This window comes from Cyprinodon variegatus, unplaced genomic scaffold (assembly GCF_000732505.1).
Source record: "Cyprinodon variegatus isolate N-32 unplaced genomic scaffold, C_variegatus-1.0 Scaffold425, whole genome shotgun sequence".
NCBI classification, from domain to species: domain Eukaryota; kingdom Metazoa; phylum Chordata; class Actinopteri; order Cyprinodontiformes; family Cyprinodontidae; genus Cyprinodon; species Cyprinodon variegatus.
Window position 1 is genome coordinate 616,865 of NW_015150878.1, and position 20,856 is coordinate 637,720.

Below are 20,856 nucleotides of genomic sequence, written 5' to 3' on the forward strand. Positions count from 1 at the left end.
AGCACTCTAACTATAAGCTTTATCAAAGAGGAAAGTTTTAAGCCTAGCCTTAAAAGTAAACACGGTGTCTGCCTCATGAACTAAAACTGGTAGTTGGTTCCACAGGAGAGGAGTCTAATAACTAAGGGATCTGCCTCCCATTCTACTTTTAGAAATTCTAGGACCCACTAGTAAACAAAGACTAACACATGGCATTTGCTGAATAAATAACCTGCTCACAGCAGTAATTAAACAAAACTACATAAATATATATATGAATTATATATACATGCATTTGCCTATTTATATATCTTAATTTATTACAGGTATTTCTCTTTAGTTTAATCAATCATTTGATAAAACACTTGATATTTTAATCAATAATGTAAAAGTAGTCAAAATAACTCCACGAATGAGCACTAGTATCCAAACCGCCGGCAATGAGAGTCAGTAAAATACAGTTAATTGCTTATGTGCAGACATCAAAGGTGTCCGACTGGCCTCCATATCAGGAAGGTTTGTGGTCAGATATCAGTGGTTGAAGTCATATCAGTTAAAGTCCCCTCCGCTGAACCCAATCTAGCTTAGATAAGCCACAGTGTGGAGAGGAAAACTTCCTGCTATTGATGGAAACCGATGAATCCTGAGTACTTTGGTTAAGTTTGAAATCAATTGCAGAAAATAGGGATAAGAAACAACTAAATTAATGATTATGCCTTTTCAATTCATTTTTAAATGGTCAAAATAGTTTATGAAAAGCAATATATGCAAATTTTAATGGATATACTTACAAATGAAAAGAAAAATTCAATGATTCTCTATTTAAAATAGAAGCAACTGAGCTAAATATTGACAGTTTATCGGTTTAAATATTTTAAAGGTTTCATTTATTTTATGTTTATATTTTGTTTAGTCTTTCTTACAGTACGTCGTCTTAACCTTACAGTACATAGGATAATTACAATTAACACCAAGAAGATAATTCTCTAAGAATTTCTGTTGAAGCGTTGATTTAAACTTCTCTTTTCTCTAAAAGCATAACTTTTATACACCCTCATGTCATTGTAGGCCATTTAATTCCTTTAATTTTTTTTTTTTTTATTATATATGCTGCACCAAATGGTGGCAGGATGAAGTACAAGGACTGAAATGAAAATGGAAGCCAAAATCTGAAGAAAAAACATTAAAAACATCCTGAAACTCTATTTTGTAAAATTATAAGAATGTCTGTCTGATGTCTGATGGCTTAAATACCAAAAGGAAACCATGCAAAAACTTAAAATTATTATTTTTTTATTTTATTTTTTCTTTACAAAGACTAACAGCAAGAGCATTTGTAAAGAGGACAGTGCAGGAAAGAGAGGGAGAGACTCAGTGAAAGAGGTGGACGTTATTTTAAATGTTTCAGCTCTGAAAATGACCCCCAGTTATTTAAAGCTTTATATTGTTTTATATCTAAGCTTTCAGCTTCATTTACTGCCTCTAAATAGGACCTTTCTTTGATAGCAGGAGCTTTATAATCGTAGGATTGACGTTACAGGAAGTATTCCGAACACCTTTGGACTTTGGCTAGTGGACCTTTTTATTAAATGAAGAGAGGTAACCTCAGTTCAACTGGAAAACAGAGCTATCAAAGAAGAGTTAAGAGGAGGGGCTGCCAGCTGGTACCTGTCTGATCAACACAGGTTTAACCATGCTTTGAGATGTGTAAACGTGAAATAATAATGTTTTAAGACAGCCAAATATGTGGAGAATGTTAATGATCGCAGACCTCTATTGCCTGAAGGACATGGGAAGTAGTCAGTAGAGGATTAGGTGTTTTTTTCCTTACTTGTCATCAGTAACTCATAGAATTACATTGATTATTCATGGCTCAGTAGGTTTCATTAGACCCGATGACACATTTTTGGCGCCTCTCTTATTTTCTTATTTTGCTAGTCAGCTGATGCAAGCAGGAAAAAAAAAAAGCCCACTCCCCCTCACCAATAAAAAAACATGAAACCGGTTAAACTGAGCTGATGTTGCAAACTGAGGGCTGATTATGGCTCATGATGGAGTAGAGAGGAAATTAAGCAGCTTTACATCTATTTCCACCACAGAAAGGAAGTGCTTGGAAGTCCTTCCTGTAGACAGTGGACTCCCTTCCTGTCTCCATCCACTGTCTAAGGGTGTGGGCTCTTTACTCACACACGTTTGCCAGCTGTTATTGTTTCATTCACAACACCACAGCTAATTTTTTGGCTGGCCTGTTTTTTTTTTTTTTTTGTACACAGAGCCCTCAAGTTCTCTTGTGATTTGCATTTAGGTCAAAAAATGACAGCTTCTTTTTAGTTTTTCTGTGCATTTTGTTTGCTCTGCCTAATCGTTTCTGCTGTAATTGGGAAGTAAGCAAGTCTAGACTAGCGATTAGAGAAGAAATGCGACCAGGCTCTGGTAGGCTATCAGTACTATAGTTTAATACGTATGTTTTTTAGAAGAGTAATAATGTCAAACTGCTAAAATCTCCAATCCTAATTCTATTTTATATTTTAGCTCTTCTTCCCCTACCTGTTGCTGGAAACTGTTAATTATGAAGTCCGAAACTGTTGAAATTCACAATTAGGAGTTTATTTAAAAGACATGCTTTCCAGGCGTATTTTGAATGTTTTTTGCATATAGATTAAATACCATGAGGTCCCCAATATGTCACAAACACGAGTTCATCCTCTTTCTCTGCACTCTGTGCTTTTTATTTGCCTGTAGATTCTTTTTTACTCACGTGTGGACCTGTTTCTGCATTCATGTAAAAATTTTTTCCTTTGAGGATTAACCAACCTGAGATAGTAAATAGTGTTGCGCCGATGCCATTTTTTGGCCCCGATACCGATACCCGATACCTGGCTGTGCAGTATCGGCCGATACCGATACCATAATAATGTAAAATAATTGTCATCATGGCTTCATGTCAAGCTGCTGCCTACCTTTGTGAAGCAGGAAAAAGACTAAAACAAAGTGAATCCAGTAGAACTTTTTATTGCCTACCAGGAGTGGGTGACAATAGTTGAAGAAACATTTGGATCTCAGAATGGTACCAGTGCCTTATTGGTTGGTACTCGCTGATACCGATACCACCATTTTAGGGCAGTATCGGGGCCCTGTCCGATACTGGTATCGGTATCGGTGCAACACTAATAGTAAACTGCCTATTGTTGGCAGTACAGTTTTTTTTCCTAGGTGCGTACAAGTAACATTAGCAAAGAATCTTTAGGCTAATAGCCAATCTCTTTGTAAAAATAGCTTAAGTAAGGTCATCATGAAATAAACAAAATCCATGAAAGTAGTGCTCTAAAACAAATTATGTTAAAATTGGAACCTCTGTACTCCATTTGCAGCTACTGTTCAGCATTCTGTTTCTAAAATTGTAATTTGATGTTGGAGATGGTTGTTGGATATGAAGTCAGAATTCAAATCTTGATGAGAACAACTTTTAGACTTAAGATGCTTTGCTAACGTTCATACTGCCAAAATTAAGAAGTACAGTATTGTCTAGGGAGGTGGAATTTCCTGAAAAATAACCAATCACAGGCAGTTTACCTTTGTAGGTTTGCTTAACCCTCAAAGTTGACAAAAGTGCAAAGAAAGAGGTTCACAAGTGAGGAGAGAATCTACAGGAGCATAAAACATAAAAGAGCACGGAAAAAGAGCAAAAATTCATGGTTGGGATGTATTGGGGGCCTCATGGTATTAAATCTACATTCAAAAATGTGCGGGGAAAAATAAGTAAAATCGGATATTTGCTGGCGATGTAAACAAAGTCCGGAAGATATGCTTTATATGTTCCTCATGTGTCCGAACCTGATTTCTTATTAGCAGACCGTTATGGGAAAAATCAACAGCACTCTTAACTCCAATTTATTTTTGACACCTACATTAGGACTTCTTAGATTATAAGGTCAAGATAGGAACAAAAAAAACACAATGGTTAAAAATAGCCATGACAAGGCGATTTATATTAAGACACTGGAGGGGTCAAAACACCCCTAAATATACAGAATGGTACGCAGCACTTTTAGAGACCGCCTCTTACGAACGACTCATCCACAAAATAAACGGTCAGATTGAGGCGTATCGGAGTACGTGGGAACCGTTTTTAAAACCAGAGAGGAAAGAGTCAAACACTATTGATCCAGAATAAAGATGCAGTATGTGAGATTTTTTTTTTTTTTTTTTGCCTTTGGCTTTAGTTTTTTGGCTGAGGTGGGGTGAGATGTTGGGAGAGGTTCAGGGGGGAAAATGTTAATAACTCAAGTCCTTTTCTGTACAATCACTTAATGTTTTACACTTTACAGTACTGACACTGTCGTCACTGGTTTCACTCTATGTTTAATTGTTGACGGATGTAATAAATATTAAAATTTGAAAAAAGAAATGTGCGGGGAAAGATGTTTTTCATGCATAAAACTGCTTGTATGAGTATTTATAATGTTTGCACTTTTGGAAGAACTCTGGGTTCATAGTTGGTCAGCTTGCTTCTTCCCTTTGCTGACATGAAAAATAATAATAATTTGTATGCAAAAATTTCAAACTGTCATTGCATGAAAACAAGAGTAAGAACCTGAGTGACTGGAGTTTGACCAGCTGTGCAAATTTGGAGAAAATTCCCCTGCTCTAATATAAGCTGCAGCAGAATCCTGTTGGAAGGATCCATTAAAGACATCAATCAAATAAGAGCTGCTTAATTATCTCTTCTTGTCACTGCTTGGAAAAAAATGTCCTTCCAGTGTAAACCAGTCATGGTAGGTCTTTGTAAATCATCAGACTTTTCAGTGTTTCCACCTCCATCCGGTTTACAACCGGTTGTAACTGATTATTACTCCAGCCTCCAATAATCCTGGAAACATGCTGTCGTCCTTTGAAGCCAGGGGAAGAATTGCTTCAAGTGTTTTGATGAACCTGAATTGGTGACCTATGTGTCATGGCGACACTCCCTGCTGTTTGCTGGTTAAACATTACCTTATGCAAAGCCTCCTTCATCGCTGGTGGGTGTGGCTGCAGTACCCTGCCAACCGCAGGGTCATGTGCTTGTGGGCTCCTAGGAAACACGTTGCCACGTCAGCTCACCTCACCTGCTGACTGAGAATCCCGCCAGACCGGACAGACCACAGCGACAGAGATCCGTTTGATGCGTTTTCACCCCAGTGAACACAAAACCACCTAATTAATTTGGACTCATTAGTTTGAGACATGAAGTTGCTGCTTTTCTCCTTTTAAACTTTTTCTGTGTGAAATATTTTATATAATAGTAGATATTCCCTGTTTTGGTCTTGGCAGGAATGAATTTGTTTATGTAAAATGAGCCAATTTGAATGCCTCAAAGAAGCGTGAGCTCACCCTTCTCAGAGAAAGGATGCTGTAATGGCCGCCTGGTGTGCTGGTATTCAACGGGTAATGAGTGTAGGATGGTCTTTAAAAACCTGCGTAATGGCAGCTCTAAAACTGGCAGTAAAACCGCTGTTTAAGGGGGGAAAAAATTTATGACCACTGTGATTTCATTTATGTCAATAGTTGAGGTCAGCCATTGCTAAAAACAGCTGGATATAGTCTGGCTCTTTGGGGTTAGCATCTTTCCTTTACAAACTGGTAACTTGAGAATAATGTGAATTAAAGAGGGGCCATGTTTTAAAACCTGCTTGTCTCCTTTCCCCACAGTATCCATCCTCTGCTGTGTCTTCATACTCTTCCTCTTCCTGTCCGAGCTGACGGGGTTCATAGCCACCGAAATGTACGTAAGTTTGGAACATCCTGGATCTGAGACACACGCAGGGAGGGAATAATGAACGCTGAAGCCCCTCGGTATAATTTCCTTTGCCCAGCCCGACAGCCAGGCGACAGAGACAGTGTTACTAAAAGAAAATCTATTCTATGCTTGCGTCAGCTGTGTGTAATGATGGGATGACATAGAGAAGGTGTGACAAGAAGGAAATTACACATACAGATTCATAAATGTTGTTTTTGTTGTAGCTTAACCGGAGATGAATCATTTTTGTATTAAAATCATGTTAAAAATCTAATTTTTTTATGTTAATTGACCAAGTTTCTAACCTTTTCTTTCTTTGTTTCTGTCTGCTGTAGTGTAAATGAACTGTATGTGGATGACCCTGATAAAGACAGTGGTGGGAAGATAGATGTGAGTTTAAACATCAGTTTGCCAAACTTACACTGTGATTGTGAGTATTTACAAAGACACACCTCTTTATTTCTCTCTCTGCTGGTATGCGCCTCCTGTTACACTGCTAATGATGTTCGCTTTAGGTCTTTATTCTTCTATTTTATTGGACAATGAGATACTTTGCATTTCTGTATATTTATCACAACAGAGTTTTGGTTTAAAGGTTATACTGGGATTATAATCAGATGACTGGATGTCCTTTAGTGACCTGCATTTAACTGGTTTTGGCCTAATTTTGGCTGGATTTCCTTCTTTACATTTTTTTAAATCAGTTTTTCCAACTGGTTAGTTTCCTGAATCCTGCAATCGTTTGTAATCCACCTGATCTAAAAGTCATGAAAACGTGTGAACAATGCGTACAAACCAGATTTGTACAGAGAAAGCAAAAAGTGATAGTAAACTGGAGAATATTCAATACTGTTTGATACCATAAGGAGATAAAATGAAAAAAATGATTAAAAGCGTCAAAAATATTTGTATTTACACTATTTCTCAACAGAATCACTTATTACAGTCAAATTGGTATCCAAATAAATGAAACAAACCTAACACAATTTTTCCATATTTAAAGGTTTTTTGAGGTATATTCTTTTAATGTGCAGAAATCTAATAGTAGCTGCAGCAAATATATTTTAAAAACACTTTATGCATATACATTAAATACCATTAGGGCCCCAATATTTCACAAACATGAGTTTATCCTCCTCCTCTGCACTCTGTGCTTTTTATTTGCCTTTTTAAATTATCGGTACCAAGTTAGATTAGTGTTTTATCCAGATAAAGCATTTGAGAAAAGTGTCTATACTTTTGATGACTCTGACTGAGTCAAATACGAAGCTGTAAATTCCATCCTGGGAAAACGAACTTGAATGCATCATTTAAGGGTCAAAATCAGTGACATCCATAGGGTGTCTGTGTAACATCTACGTTAAAGGTCTACATAGATGAGCCTGGTTTCTGCTGCTCTGCTTTGATCTGTGTCTGACTTGAAGCTGCCTCTGCTGGCTCGCTCTAAAGCCTGCCGATACAGAGGAGTCAGTTCTTATTTGCTCATGATGACTCCCCTCAGAAACTATGCCCATCACCAAACACTGACAAATCAGCCAGAGCGGCGCAGAAAACTCCCAATCATTTGGAGATTTTCTTTTTTTTCCCAAAATGGCAGCATTTATAAATGCTTGAATCATGGTTTGTGTTGCAGAGGCTCTGGGTTACAAACTCAAACTGTCGGTTTAGAAAGTTTAACTCCCCGCTTCCCCAGATAAAGGCTGCAGTTTCCAATCAACCTTTCTCATTAATGCATGTGTGTTTTTTAAACCCCCAAGTCCACTTTAAGCTCTGACTGGGAGTTAATACTTCATCGGTCCTCTTTCCAGGCCGGATTGTCATCCGTTGCTAATTTACTCAGAAGTCAAACCCATTTCGTCATGGAAGACCTTCTCTTTTTTTTTTTTCCTTTCTTACTTAAGGAAAGCATCTTTCTCAGCTAAACATCTTCGATCGACTGACCTTTCCAGGCTGCTTCTTGTTCATTTATGACTTCATGGAAAAACAGTCGCCCCTATTTAAAGACGGATCGGCTTTAAATCAGCCTCCTTCCAGCCCTGAACGTCTTAAAAGGAGGCCATAATATCTCCCCCACAGAGTCTCTGTGCTTATATTTGCCTGCTGCATTATTTAGAGATCTGGATTAACGGAGTGAAGTAGCTTGTCTTGAATGTCAGAAGTCAACAGTAGCGACGTGTGGAGCCCAGATTCAACACGCCTCGCTGGCTTTGAAAATTAGGCCACTGCCCGTGTGCCAACACACAGGAGCCCGCATGGGGGGAGGGGGGTGGAAAATCACAGAAAGAGAGAGTGGGTGATGGTGAGGATTTTTTGGACTTTGTGTATTGACTGTGGGTCACAGGCTGCAGTCATTCCTGCGTATTTTCCCTTTATTCTCTGTTAATGATGATAAAGTCTAATCTAGTACCAGTTTGAACCAGTTTCATCTCCACGACGAAGCCCCCCCCCAAAAAATTAAACACATTTTGTTTCTAGTTTTGCTGCAGAGTTTAAACTTGTTGACAATATAAAACGGGTTTGTTTTGACAACTCTCTGTGTAAGCACATGGGTAAAGGCGTGATTAGTTTTCACCATAACTAAAGCAGCCAAGAGTTCCTGTCATCACAAAACAAATCTGTCCCTTTTTGTTGCCTCATATTTTTAATATACTTCAAAACAAACAAGTTTAAACCGATGTAATTATATATTAACTAGGTGTGAATTACCTCCCCATGTATGCTGTCTTTTTTTTTTTCTTCCAGTGGTGGGTTTGGACATCCAGGATGAAATGGGACGCCATGAGGTCGGTCACATAGACAACTCTATGAAGATACCTCTGAACCAGGGAGAGGGTTGCCGCTTTGAGGGAGAGTTCACTGTTAACAAAGTAAGCATTGATTAGTTCCAAGAAATCCTAAAAGTAAATCTTTTTTCATCAATGTATTTTTCATTTTAGGAATTAAAAAAGCTGGTTAGAAATTCACCCCAGTAAAACAGCCCCAGTTTGTTCTTGGCATGGCTGAAACACCAAAAGTTGGTGTGAGATCCCAGATACTGAAAACTGACAACATGAGGGGATCCTTTGGATGTTCAGCTTATCTTAGAAGCAATTAGACGTGAACCGGTCTGGATTTTGAGAGCTGATCGGCAATCTCCGATCCCAAAAGTCATTATCTACAGATCGCAGCACCAAATCCATAAATTCTTCAACTTCTGTTTCGTGTACATTGACATGGCATTATTAGGTATCAAAATCATGAACTAAACACCGTTTTAGTGGAGGAGGCAGCAGAGACGAGCTTTGTTTTGAACCAAAAGGAAAAAAAAAGAAAAAAAAAATGAAAAAAAAACATGCCGGAAATCCCCTAAGAAGGTTGGCGGGGGCCTTTTTAAAAAACCGCCTTAAATCAACCAAAAAAAGAAAGGTTTAAGGGCCCAACCCCAACAGTGAAAACCAACAACAAGCCCCCTCCCCCCCCACCCCGCCGCCCCGGGCCCCCAAAAGCCCCCCCGAACCCCCCGGCAATCCTTCAACCTCAACAAGTAACCGCGAAAAGGTAACCCCAGCTAGCCGTAGCCTCTTGCTGCTGATTCTCCCTGACAGGCTTCTCAAAAGTACTGCAGTCCAAGTCCCATTCAGCACTAGCCTATCCCACACCCTCAGCGTTCTGTTCCCCGGCAGACTTATATGATCTTCTGAGGTGCTCCTTGGATCAACGGCAGTTAGCCTAGCTAGCTTCAGTAAGCTGTAGCCTCTCCCCAGCCTGGCGCTGTTTCCCTGGTGGACTAATCCGAATCTCTGCTTTGCTCCTCCGCTCTCCTCTTGAGCCGCCTTATATCCCTCTGCCCAACATGCTCCTCCAATCTACCGCAGTGCTTACTGAGCTCCAGACAGAGGCACAGCTGGTCCTCTTGTCCCGGTTATGGTGCTCTCTTTCCCACTGTTCTCACACTGATTTCCCGCTGCTAATGTCTGAGCTCAGAATGCTTTGTCACCTTACCTGTGTAGTTCGGGTGATTGGTCCCCGTTTTTGGCAATTTGACCAAACAAACAGGGCCCAAGTAGTAGGAAGATGTGAATATTCTCAGAAGAAAATTAATCAACAATGCAACGAAGAAGCAAACATTGATAACTTGAAGACAATGGATAAAAGAAACATTTCAAGTTTTCAGTCACACAAACAGCACATTTGTGTAGCTCACTGGAAAGGTGTCCAGATAACAGAGTAATAGGGAAAGAAAGATAAGGCCCATTTACACTACCCCTTTGAAACTGTTGAGATTAGTCGGAGCATGGTAACTGAGATAACCGTGGAGTGTAAATAGCACCTACAACCAAACCGCACTAACATGGTACTAGTTCCTCAGTAGGGCTCGGACGGGTTCAGTTCTGGCTTGGTTCTCAGATAACAAAGAGCATATGAGCAGACCGCGTCATCTCCGTACAGTCAGCCTCGGCCTTGTTTCCTGCATCTGTAAGCCCTGTTTAGACTGTCGTATCCACTTCCCAAAGGCATACTGTCAAATAAATTCACCAAAGGCTGCCTTCTTTGCCTGACTCTCCGCAAACTTCCTGAATGTTACGGGGGGCCGCCATGTTGATTTGCTTGTTTACCTCTAGAGAGAAATATAGTGTAGATCGTCACTAGGAGGCTAGGAACCATGCTAGCATGGTGTGTAAATGGTTGTAAGGAACCATGTTTTTGTTAAACTTAAGCGTAAGTTTATTTGAATTCTTTGAAATTATCATGTTTTAATCCAAAATTCTAAAGGTTCCCATCCTGGTAGCAAAAGCTCTTAAAAAAAACCTGGATGTCACATAATGATTCTCGGTATAAATATTAAGATGTTACCCACTCACAGAAAGGAAAAAAAACCTTTGTTGGGTTTTAGTGAATCAGTGGAGTTCCTGCCCCCCTTTCTTCCTTCCTTCATCTGTCTAAACTGAGAAATGATCCCTGGGATTTATTTACGTCCATGTGTAGCATGTCGTCTAAGATCGTCAGCTCCGTTTGCTCCAACCTCACCACCTGCGTCAGTCCTTCCAGCCACCTTTAAAGTTATTAACCCAGCAGCTTGCATGTTTAACATAACTTTTTTTTAGGAAAAAAAAGTGAAGTGGAAAAGACATTCGGTTTCCAACCAAACTGCATCCATTTTAAACATTGGTTACAAACCTACTGTGTAACAGACACCGTTTTAGCAGCTGTGTGTGTTTGGTCTGCAGGTACCGGGGAACTTCCATGTGTCAACACACAGTGCTACAGCGCAGCCCCAAAACCCTGACATGACTCACACCATCCACAAGCTGGCCTTTGGAGAAAAGCTACAAGTTAGGACATGCACACAAACACAGCAAATTTAAGGGGATTAACAGAATTACTAAAAGCGGGAACTCTTGTCTGTATTGTGATCCAGGTACAAAAGGTCCAAGGAGCCTTCAATGCTCTAGGAGGGGCAAACCGGCTGTCATCTAACCGTAAGTATTCAAACAGCCTGGATATGAGGCAATGAAATCAGCACCTAGCAGTGGGAAAACTTGAATCACATTCCTGACACATAAAAACTATAAAAAACTGTCATATTTCATCCATTTACGTCAGTATTAGAACGATAAAAAAGGGCTTTCTAATTTTAACGCTCAAACACCTTCTGTTGCAGCGCTGGCCTCACACGACTACATCCTGAAGATTGTACCGACTGTGTATGAAGACCTAACAGGCAGACAGAGGTTTTCCTACCAGTATACAGTGGCAAACAAGGTTTTGTTTTGTCTTTGTTGTTTTTTCGGCCTTAGCAGAAGTTATATTGCATATATTATATTATATTTTACAATAATCAGCTGCTTTTGTCGCTTTAGATCAGGGTACGTTAAAGAAAAGCATCCCCGCATCATAATGCTGTCACTACCCTTTATTTTTAAACATCATTAAACACATTTTAAATGAAATGCATCTAAATATTAAGTTAAAAATCATAAAGAAGGTGAGTTATTCCATGAATCCACCAGCTAAGGGTGTGATGCTGCATTTAGCTTCCGGCTTCACTTAGAAGAGAAGGGTAACCTATAGTGAATGGAAACACTCCCAAAATGTCAACAAACCCATAAACGCACTTCCTAGAACTGTGTTAACTGAAAACTGGCTTCAGAGTATAGACTGACAACATTGCCGGGCGACTGTGAAACAGGGAAATGAGGGTCCTGGTGGAACGTCAACACAGACAGAAGGATTCTTTGTCCTGCCAAACATGCTGATATGATTGTATTTATAGAGTGGGCCAATAAACAGATGAAGTTTAATCTAAGTTGATTAAAGCTGTGTCATCACTAACTGAACACACTGCAGTTTCTTCTAGTTAAGTTTAATAGTTCCAGCTTTAATGACTAGTTTTTGATTTTTTTTTCCCAATGACGCACTGCCTTCTTTACTACAAAGAAAGAAAATTGATTAAATTCCTCAGAACTGATTTTCTGAACTGATTAACTTTTTCACCTTTAATTAAATTTCTTCTTTTTCTCTGATGTTGCTGCAGATCTCTGTAAAGGTCTCCCGCTTTTATCTCTGTTTCTACATAGGAGTATGTTGCCTACAGTCACACGGGCAGAATAATTCCTGCGATCTGGTTCCGATACGACCTCAGTCCAATCACAGTCAAGTACACAGAGAGGAGGCAGCCTTTCTATCGCTTCATCACGACGGTCAGTGAGAATATTTCTGTACATGGCTCCATTTCCTGTATTTTCCCCCCCCCCTGTCTTTAAAGGTCAAAGACTCCAAATGTTATCAGATCTGGTCTTTTATATGAAAGGGTAAAATAATGAAATAAACAACATCTAAATCTTTATATGTAGGTCTTAGGGTAGTAGAATATGAGAGCTAGGGACATTTGTCTCATAAACTGTTTTTTTTCTTCCTAAAGTTAGGGGTTAGGGTTAAGATTTTTATAGAACAAAAACATAAAATACGATCACATTTATTTTATTTCTAAAAGAAAAGCAAATATTTGATATACAGTTCTTTTTCCCCCCAGCTTTTGTCATTAGACTGTCACAAGTACAGAGCAATGGAATGAACTCTCTGCATTTGACCCTTCTCCTTGGGGATCAGTGGGCTGCCATTGTGTGGTGCCCATGGAGCAGTGTGGGCGGGGGTTATGAGTGGCAGTCTGTGGGAGTGGGGCTCAAACTCATAACCTCTGGATTCCAAGCTTTTTGCCCTAACCACCAGGCCGCCACTTCTAATGGCTGTTTTATATTTGTTATAGACTTAAACTCAACTTTATTAATCCCTTGGGATTATTCCTTCAGGGAACTTATTCTTTTCCAAGTTTTCTAAAATATTTCAATTTCATCTTCTTTGAAAGCTGGAAGAAGTGTAATAAGTCAGGAACTTGCCAACAACAGGTTGGGGAGGGGCTGCATTGCATTACCTAGCTGTTATAGTACCATCAGGTAATTGGGTTTTTGCATGGACACCAAAGTGTTTGCTTTAAATCAGTCGGTTTTTAGGAGCACATCAGCTAAAATGCTTTCTGATAGTTTAGGAGAAAACCTCCCAACCTTCTGGAAAACCAAGCATGCTTTTATATCAGAAATGGGGGGATTCCAATAACTGTTATACTATTAACTGGTATAAAGGGACTTCTGAGAAGATGACTCTGAGGTCAGTTAAACAAACGACAGGAGTCAGGATGGTGCCTCGTTCAAAACCTACATCCAGTAATGCTGGAAAGAAATTAAGAAAGCATCAAACCTTAACCGCAGTGTTGCCTGAAGTTTTTACTGTGGGGCGGCCAAAAAAGATTAGCATGAAGCGCTATGAGGAGGTTTTCTTTTTTATTTAATTAAAATGCAAATATAATATCCTTTCCACAGGCACAGTTGTCTGACTTCTGTAGAAAACAGAATTCATTCATTCATTTAATACATTTCATTTAGTAGTTTTAATCCATATCATGTAACTATAAATCCCAATATTGTGATTTTGAATTGATAGATTATCATTTAAAAAATATAGCGATTTTTAACAGAATTTAGGTTTTTTTCTTACATCTTACAATTATTTGAGATTTAATGTATAAAAGTATAGAAAAAAAACAGCAACAGCTGTAATTATTTTTTAGATATTTTTGTTATTCCAGCACTAAGCATCTAGCCTGGGTGCCATTCCGAACTTAGTCCCGCCCACAACGTTTGAGGTCGGGAAGTTCAGTCTGGCATTGCTCAATAGTAGCGCGAGTATGCTCGCACAATATCTGGCGGGCCAATCAAATTATCAGGGCGGGCTTTATACGATGATGGACAGATGATCAACAGTAACGTAATCAACCACGTCACCAAAGCGCGCTTGGGTGACAACAACAATGGCTGCCGCTGGAGAGTTGAGGTGTAGATTTTGCTATTAGGTCTGTTCTAGAAGATATCGACAGCAAATTAATTTTAAAAGATTAACAGAGAAACGGGATCAAGGCTCTTCTTATTCTAGGCGTGAAACTGCACGCTTTGATTTTTGTTGGCAACAACTATCCATCGCTTAACATACGTCACGCACTCCGTTGCTCTTATTGGATTCACTGGATGTTTGTTTGGAGTTAAATTAAATTAAAAGCAAAAAATGGCAGAAAAGGTTAAAATACTGTGTTGCAGATTACACATTTTTTCTTCTTTCAAGGTTTAGTCATTTTGCCATATATGTATTTGCCTCCCCGTATGAACTGGCAAATCAGAGGGCCACACCTGGGACTAGAAGTGAGATTAAGATGGATTATGGTCCTTGAGAGCTGCTCCTGCTCTCAGGGCTATGTCACAGTATTCTGTATTTTAGTTATCTCTTTTACTGTTTTTTAAGACTCAAGTATCATAGATGTTATTTTCACCTTAAAAGGGAATTAAATTATGTAGATATGTTTTTGTGGTTCTCTTGGTGATAATCCTCCTGGCTCTTGTGGGTTTCAGTTTCTAGAATTTTGACATGAGTCTTGTTTTCTCTGTGCAATAACCTGAATATCTTCACCAAACCTGTTTAGTTTTTATCTTCTGCTTCTCACCTTCAGCCCTTTGGAAACATTTCCTGCTGGTTGATATCTTAGAGTCTGGATTCCCTGTTCTGCTGTTTTCGTTTCTCCGGCTGCAGCTTTGTTTTAGACTAGCGTGCTCGCAGTGTTATCACTAGTCATTGCCAAGGATTGTGAGTCCAGCGGCTTTTTGCCAGTTTATGGCTCATTCTTTGGTGTGAGCGTAATGCTTCATGACTAAATGTAATCGGAACCTGTGGAATCTGTGCAAAAAGATGCTGAAAAAAAAGCCTTGAAACTCTCAACCTTTGGTTTTGACTGAGTGATGTTTTTTTGCAGATTTGTGCCATCGTCGGAGGGACGTTCACCGTCGCCGGGATCATCGACTCGTGTATATTTACTGCCTCCGAAGCCTGGAAGAAGATCCAGATTGGAAAGATGTCATGAGGGTCGCCTCTCAACCCCGTGCTTATTTTATTTATAAGTGCAAAGTTGCTAGCCTGTTAGCTAAATCCACTTCTGATTGAAAACAAGCCAGAGACCAATGAGAAGCATATGATTTAACTACCAGGCTGTCTCTGTTACTGAGGATCCTCTCCAGCTCCATCTACTCTGCTTCTGACGTCGGGATCCTGATGATCACATGTCTTCTAACACCGTCATCGGTGTCAGGAGAGGACATCTCTTCTTACAACTGGGATTCATGTCGAGGAAAGACGTGCCAGAAACTTAATAGTGTGTACTTGTTTTGTTTTGTTGTTTAAATGGCTCATATTTTCTCTAAGGTTTTCTACTTTGGTGCTTAAACTCCATACATTCAATAATTCAACATTCTTTACCACTATTCAGACAGATGTGTGGCTCATCATTACTCCGTAAAACCATGGTTGTATTAAGGAAGTGTCATTTGGCTTCATTACAAAAAATCTAAGAGGTTTTTATGATTTAAAAGGTGCAAAAAGAAAAAAAAAAGACTCCCAGTTTGTGCCTTATGGTCACTGTTTCCTTTTAATAATTGCTGTCAGTGTTATTGTTTCTGTATCTTTGTAGATGGGCTCTGCAGATTGCCTTTTTTGGTGGGTTTATTTCACTCATTTCATCACCGGCTGTATTAAAACACTATCTTGGACTTTTCAGGATGATTTAAATAACTGGAAATTATGTAATCACTGTGTTATTGGTTTAAAGTGGCTGTTTTTTTTTTTATACCCTTCTGTTAAACTGTTGCTACTGGCCTCTGATGTAGCACCATGATAACACAGAGCCTGTTTTTCTGCTTTCTAAGCCATACAGACGTTTATCATGGTGTCTGTTTCCCGCCAAGGGGCCATAGAGAGTTTACCGCACAACATTCCGTATCATTTCCATTTATGAACCGTTCCTGAAAGGCTAACAAGCCTTAACATGATTCAGAAATTAAGTCTATTCGCAGGCACACCTCTAAATCCCATACATTTGATTATTATTGTAAGGTTATCTCTTATTCTATTCAAAAAGTGTCTGATAATACACAGTGAAAGGGTTGGTATTTTTGGTGGCAACTGCCATCTTGTTAAGTGGAAACATTTAAATAGGGCTGGCAAAAAAAAAAGGCCCAAAGAGGCAAGCTGTTTAGTTCGTAATGGAAAGTTTAGTGGAAGGAAAATCTGGTCAAAAAGGTGTACATGCAACAGCCTATCCAAGGAGTAGGCTGCAGTTTTAAGAGCAATCATAGACAACCAGGGCCTGGGGTAGAAATGTCACTTTCCTGGATTTAAGCCAATTCAGATGCATCCAATCAGGGCCAAAGGAGCACAGCTTTATGGAGACACAGACCCAACCATGCAAACAGGTTGAGGGCCTCTATAAACAACCTCAGCAGAGGTTAAGTTTGAATGCCATTCTGCGGCGCAACCCTTTAAAAATCCTGTTGAACTGCTCTTATGTAACATTTTTCATTTTGAAACTCATATCTAACCATGAACTTCATCAGCCTGTGGGTGGTATTCTAATTTACTGAGCTCTGTACTCACACCATGACACCTGCCGTGTATTACAAAGACTTCACCTTTATCTATTATTCATTGAAACTGAAAATGGAACCTTAAGTATATATATTTTTTCTTCTATAAACGTTTAAACATGACTCAGAGGTGGACTTTGCACGCTTATTTTCCTTCAGCTGGCACCCAGAGCCAACACCCTGCAGCTCGTCACAGGCTGATGGGAGGCTGTAAGGCGGCTTTAAGCTCTCACAGCTATCATCATGCTTGCGTCCACCTCTGATAAGAGGTGTTCAGTGTGACTCACTCCTTTCATCGCCCTACATCCCTCTGTTTACCTTCGTCATTTGGCCCGTTACTGGAGGCGAGTAGCCAAATGTGACCAATCAAATGGCATAATTATATACGTTTCACCAAATGGTTCAGTGGCTCCAATTGATAAACAGGCCTAAAACACCCTGGATTTAGTGGAATTAGCAGATGCATCGTTAAATATTACATAAATGAGACAAACAAAGGATAAAGTTTATTTATTTTCTCCTAAATGAGACAAAAGGTGTAAAAAATTAGGCAAGAAAATTTTATATAAAAGATAAAAATATAAATGTATGTAAAGAAAACGATTTTGATTCATTATTGTTGTAATACTGCCACCCAGTGGCTGGTTAAAGGAAATCCAGGCACATCAGTTAAGTCCATTTGCTGAGGAGGAACAGTGAGATGAGAAAAAGCCAGCTCTGCTCAGAAGCTCTTCAATCCTTTTGATAATGAGACATGAGTATAATTTCACATTCCTCCCTCAGATCACCAACATCACTGCTCTTCACTCATTTTCTTTGGTTTACACGTTTGAGGAGGCCAAGGAAGGGGTCCCTGGCGATGAGTAGAAGTCACAGAAGCCTTCCTCGGACAGGTGGCCGTACTCGTTGTTGTAGAAGGTCTGTCCTGTCAGCTGGCTGAAGAAGTTGGGACGATGTCCGGAGCTGCTGGTGTTCTGACCAGTGGGACAGTGGGAGGCTGTGAGGGGCTCCGTGCTGCTGGTGCTGCTCATACGACTGAGAACAGGGCGAGAAAAGTCAGACTTTACTTTTAGGAAGGTATTCCTCAGCTAATGAATTTAAGTCTTAATCACTTAATTGAAGCTTTCTTTTAAAAATAAAACCACAAATTCAGTTCCATTATATAATCAGATTTATAATTATATAATTAAACTCCACCCATACTTTGGTGTTAAACCCACAAACTTCAATGTGTTTAGGGGAGATTTTATTGGGAACACACAATTACAGTAAATTGGGATGGCTGCATTTATAAAGGGGAATTTGTTTGTGTTCAACCCCTTTCCATGGTTAACAAAGTCTTTAAAACTCATAATTTTACTAACCCACTTTGCTAAATCCATGTTAGTATGGAGCGAAATTTCTCCCGTTATTTATTTTGAAGATGGAAATCCCACAAAAAAAAAAAAATGCAATCCACAAATTAAATTTTGAAAAGACAAAATCTAAGAAAACAGTAAAGTTACTCTCAAAACCTTTTTTGAAGTAGGACACTCTTCAAATTATTTTATATATAAATAAAAGAATTCTTTTTTTCAAATTGCATCTTACAAATCCCATTCTCCTTACTTCTCAGGGTGGGCTTTCTTCTAAAGCGAGGAGCAAAGACGCATTTCTATCAGTCTGCATTAAATTTATTTCTATAACACGTCTCATCTCAAGCCCCTTTATGGAGACAATTCAACCAACTCATAGAGTCAGATTGGTAAAAAGTTTATATTTTTTTATTTTTTTAACAGTGTCCTGTCTGGCAATGTGGCAATAAGAATAATTGTCTTGATGCCAAAAAGAGCCCAACAGATTTTACTTTCACAAGTGGAGCAGTATGGTAATTGCCATATTGCTCCACTTGTTTCATGCATATAAATTGCTTCATTATAATTATGCAGGGAGTTTTACAGTTTATATGGACACTGCAATGTAAATAGAGCAGAAAAACAGAAGAAGAAAAGGAAAAAAGAAAAAAAAAGAGAATAGATGAAAAGAAAGAAGTCTGCTTCATCACCTGTAACGAGATGAAAAAAGAACAGCACAGCCGAAAGACATGGTACGAGATATACAATAAAGCAACACCTTGAAACTATCGCTTAAGTCTGAAATGTACTCTGTGTTACCTGAAGATATGAATGTGGGGTTCCTGCATAAAGTTTATATATAAGGAAAGCCAGCTGCTTGCATTGAGTTATTGCCTCGCAGGACTCCTGGTTAAACATGTGGCGCCATTATTTTGCATTTTGTTGTAAACAACAGCAATCCCTGACACAGAACATGCATAAAGTGACAGTGGAGAGGAAAATAAAAACTCCTTTTTTACGAAAACAATTTTTTTATTGGTCAAGAGCGAGAAGGGAATGTGATCTGTAAAACAATTTGAAAAGAAAGCTTCTTGTTAAACTCAATCTGAAAAATATAAGTTTGAAAAAAGTGTATTTTTTAAATATAAAATGTAAAAAACAGTTGTAAAACTTTTTTTTTTTTGAAAAATGAAACCTGAGAATACCACAGTTACATAACCTTTATTTAGTGTTTAATTTTTCTTTTATTTCCTTTCTGAAATGCTTTCCGTTTTTAAATTTCCATTTACAAAACAAGTTTTTTTTTGTTTGTTTTTTGTTTTCAAATTAAAATTTTGAAAGCGTGTTCTTTTTCCCGTTCTTTTCGGCAAACAACAATAATACAAAATTCACTCCATATGTGTGAGCATAAACCTGGTTGAACTGTACATTCACAACTAAAAGTGTTCTGGTTTGCCAAAGCCCATTTAATAAAATCCTTTAGCTTTTTATTTTAACATATATATTGCTTTAGATTTCCCTGTAGACTTTGGATAGAAAGGATGATTTTATACTTAGGAGACTCTCAGAGTAAATGTAGGTGAGAATGTGACCTTCGGGGAGAGTTTCACAAAGACTGAGTACATTATCTGCACAATTTTGTTATCAGTTTTAGTACTAAAGCAGTTTTCAGATCCTCATCTATTCCTGGTACAGTAGCTGGATAAATCTTCTTATTTGTACTTGTAGCTGACGTAGATTCTCAAACATTTTTGAGAAACTACTTCTCAAAACAAGACTAAAAATGGGTCCTTGGGTCTAAATGAGTCATCCTGTTGTGATGTTCTGCTTCCACATGCAGATTGAGAGTCAGCTCATGCATATTTCCCCCTCAAAGTTGGTTTCGCTACACATAGAACAGCGTGTGACTCCTCAACATTTTCCAGCCAAGAATGAATGTTCTCTGATGTTGACTGAAACATGTGGAGCATTTGTTTGCTCATTGCTTTGAAATGGAGTCCTTTGGGTGAGCAATGCGCATGCATCACCCCAAAATGTCAAACTATGTCACTAAATAATCGGCTGTATAGTTTCCTGCATTTCTGTTCTCTGTGATGCATAGTTTTTGCGTGACAAACCTTTTTAACACAGCGCCCCGGTGGTTGTGCTCGATTCTCTCAAATTCTTCAGAGGCCAGAACCATCCCGCTGTCGGTCTGGTTATCCTGGGAATGGGACACAGTTTGAAGGTATATAAATCAGCTATATTTATAAAGCGGAAATAAAAACGTCACCGTGCTCTATTAACAAGTATAAATAAAATAAAAGAGCTTACTTGTGGAGGCTTTTGTGAATGCATCCCCAGGGGCAAATCTTCAAATGTCTTCACTCTGGGGTGGCATATTTTAGAGGGCCCAACAAACATGCAGCCGGCAAAGGGGACACAGTTATAATACCTGTTCAGGGTTTAGAGAAGAAGCAAAAGCAGTTTTTACTTAAGGCCTGACAAAAGATCACAGGGTTAAAAAATAATGAATTTTTCACAATATCGATAATCCATTGTAATTGTGTTTACGCTCTAATAGTTTTTTATACTTTTACATTTAGTTTTCATTATAACATTAAAGCTACAGTGTGTAACTTTTAGCGACATCTAGCGGTCAGACTGCAGACTGCAGCAACATGAACATCTCCCCCCCAACAGTATGGCGAGCGTTACGGGACAAAATGTCTTCCACGACGTCCGCATCACCTACCTTCTCAAGTGATGAGGTTTGTTTACATAGATAATT

At 38.9% G+C, this 20,856-nt stretch overlaps 2 protein-coding genes across 2 annotated transcripts in view; one reads left to right on the top strand and one right to left on the bottom strand.

Annotated features, from left to right (window-relative positions):
• The window catches only part of ergic1 (endoplasmic reticulum-golgi intermediate compartment 1), a 31,945-nt gene extending 15,103 nt beyond the window's left edge, over nucleotides 1-16,842 (top strand). The window contains exons 3-10 of the mRNA XM_015388513.1: nucleotides 5,668-5,740; nucleotides 6,091-6,185; nucleotides 8,498-8,622; nucleotides 10,963-11,067; nucleotides 11,154-11,214; nucleotides 11,397-11,497; nucleotides 12,313-12,435; nucleotides 15,090-16,842. Of these exons, the coding sequence (XP_015243999.1) occupies nucleotides 5,668-5,740; nucleotides 6,091-6,185; nucleotides 8,498-8,622; nucleotides 10,963-11,067; nucleotides 11,154-11,214; nucleotides 11,397-11,497; nucleotides 12,313-12,435; nucleotides 15,090-15,197 (791 nt within the window). The 3' untranslated portion in view covers nucleotides 15,198-16,842. The remainder of the gene's footprint in view (nucleotides 1-5,667; nucleotides 5,741-6,090; nucleotides 6,186-8,497; nucleotides 8,623-10,962; nucleotides 11,068-11,153; nucleotides 11,215-11,396; nucleotides 11,498-12,312; nucleotides 12,436-15,089) is intronic.
• A 400-nt stretch (nucleotides 16,843-17,242) lies between these two features.
• The window catches only part of flt4 (fms-related tyrosine kinase 4), an 85,274-nt gene continuing 81,660 nt past the window's right edge, over nucleotides 17,243-20,856 (bottom strand). Inside the window, exons 28-30 of the mRNA XM_015388512.1 lie at nucleotides 20,400-20,520; nucleotides 20,204-20,289; nucleotides 17,243-17,787 (exon numbers count right to left, since the gene is read on the bottom strand). Coding sequence (XP_015243998.1) covers nucleotides 17,574-17,787; nucleotides 20,204-20,289; nucleotides 20,400-20,520 — 421 coding nt within the window. The 3' untranslated portion in view covers nucleotides 17,243-17,573. The remainder of the gene's footprint in view (nucleotides 17,788-20,203; nucleotides 20,290-20,399; nucleotides 20,521-20,856) is intronic.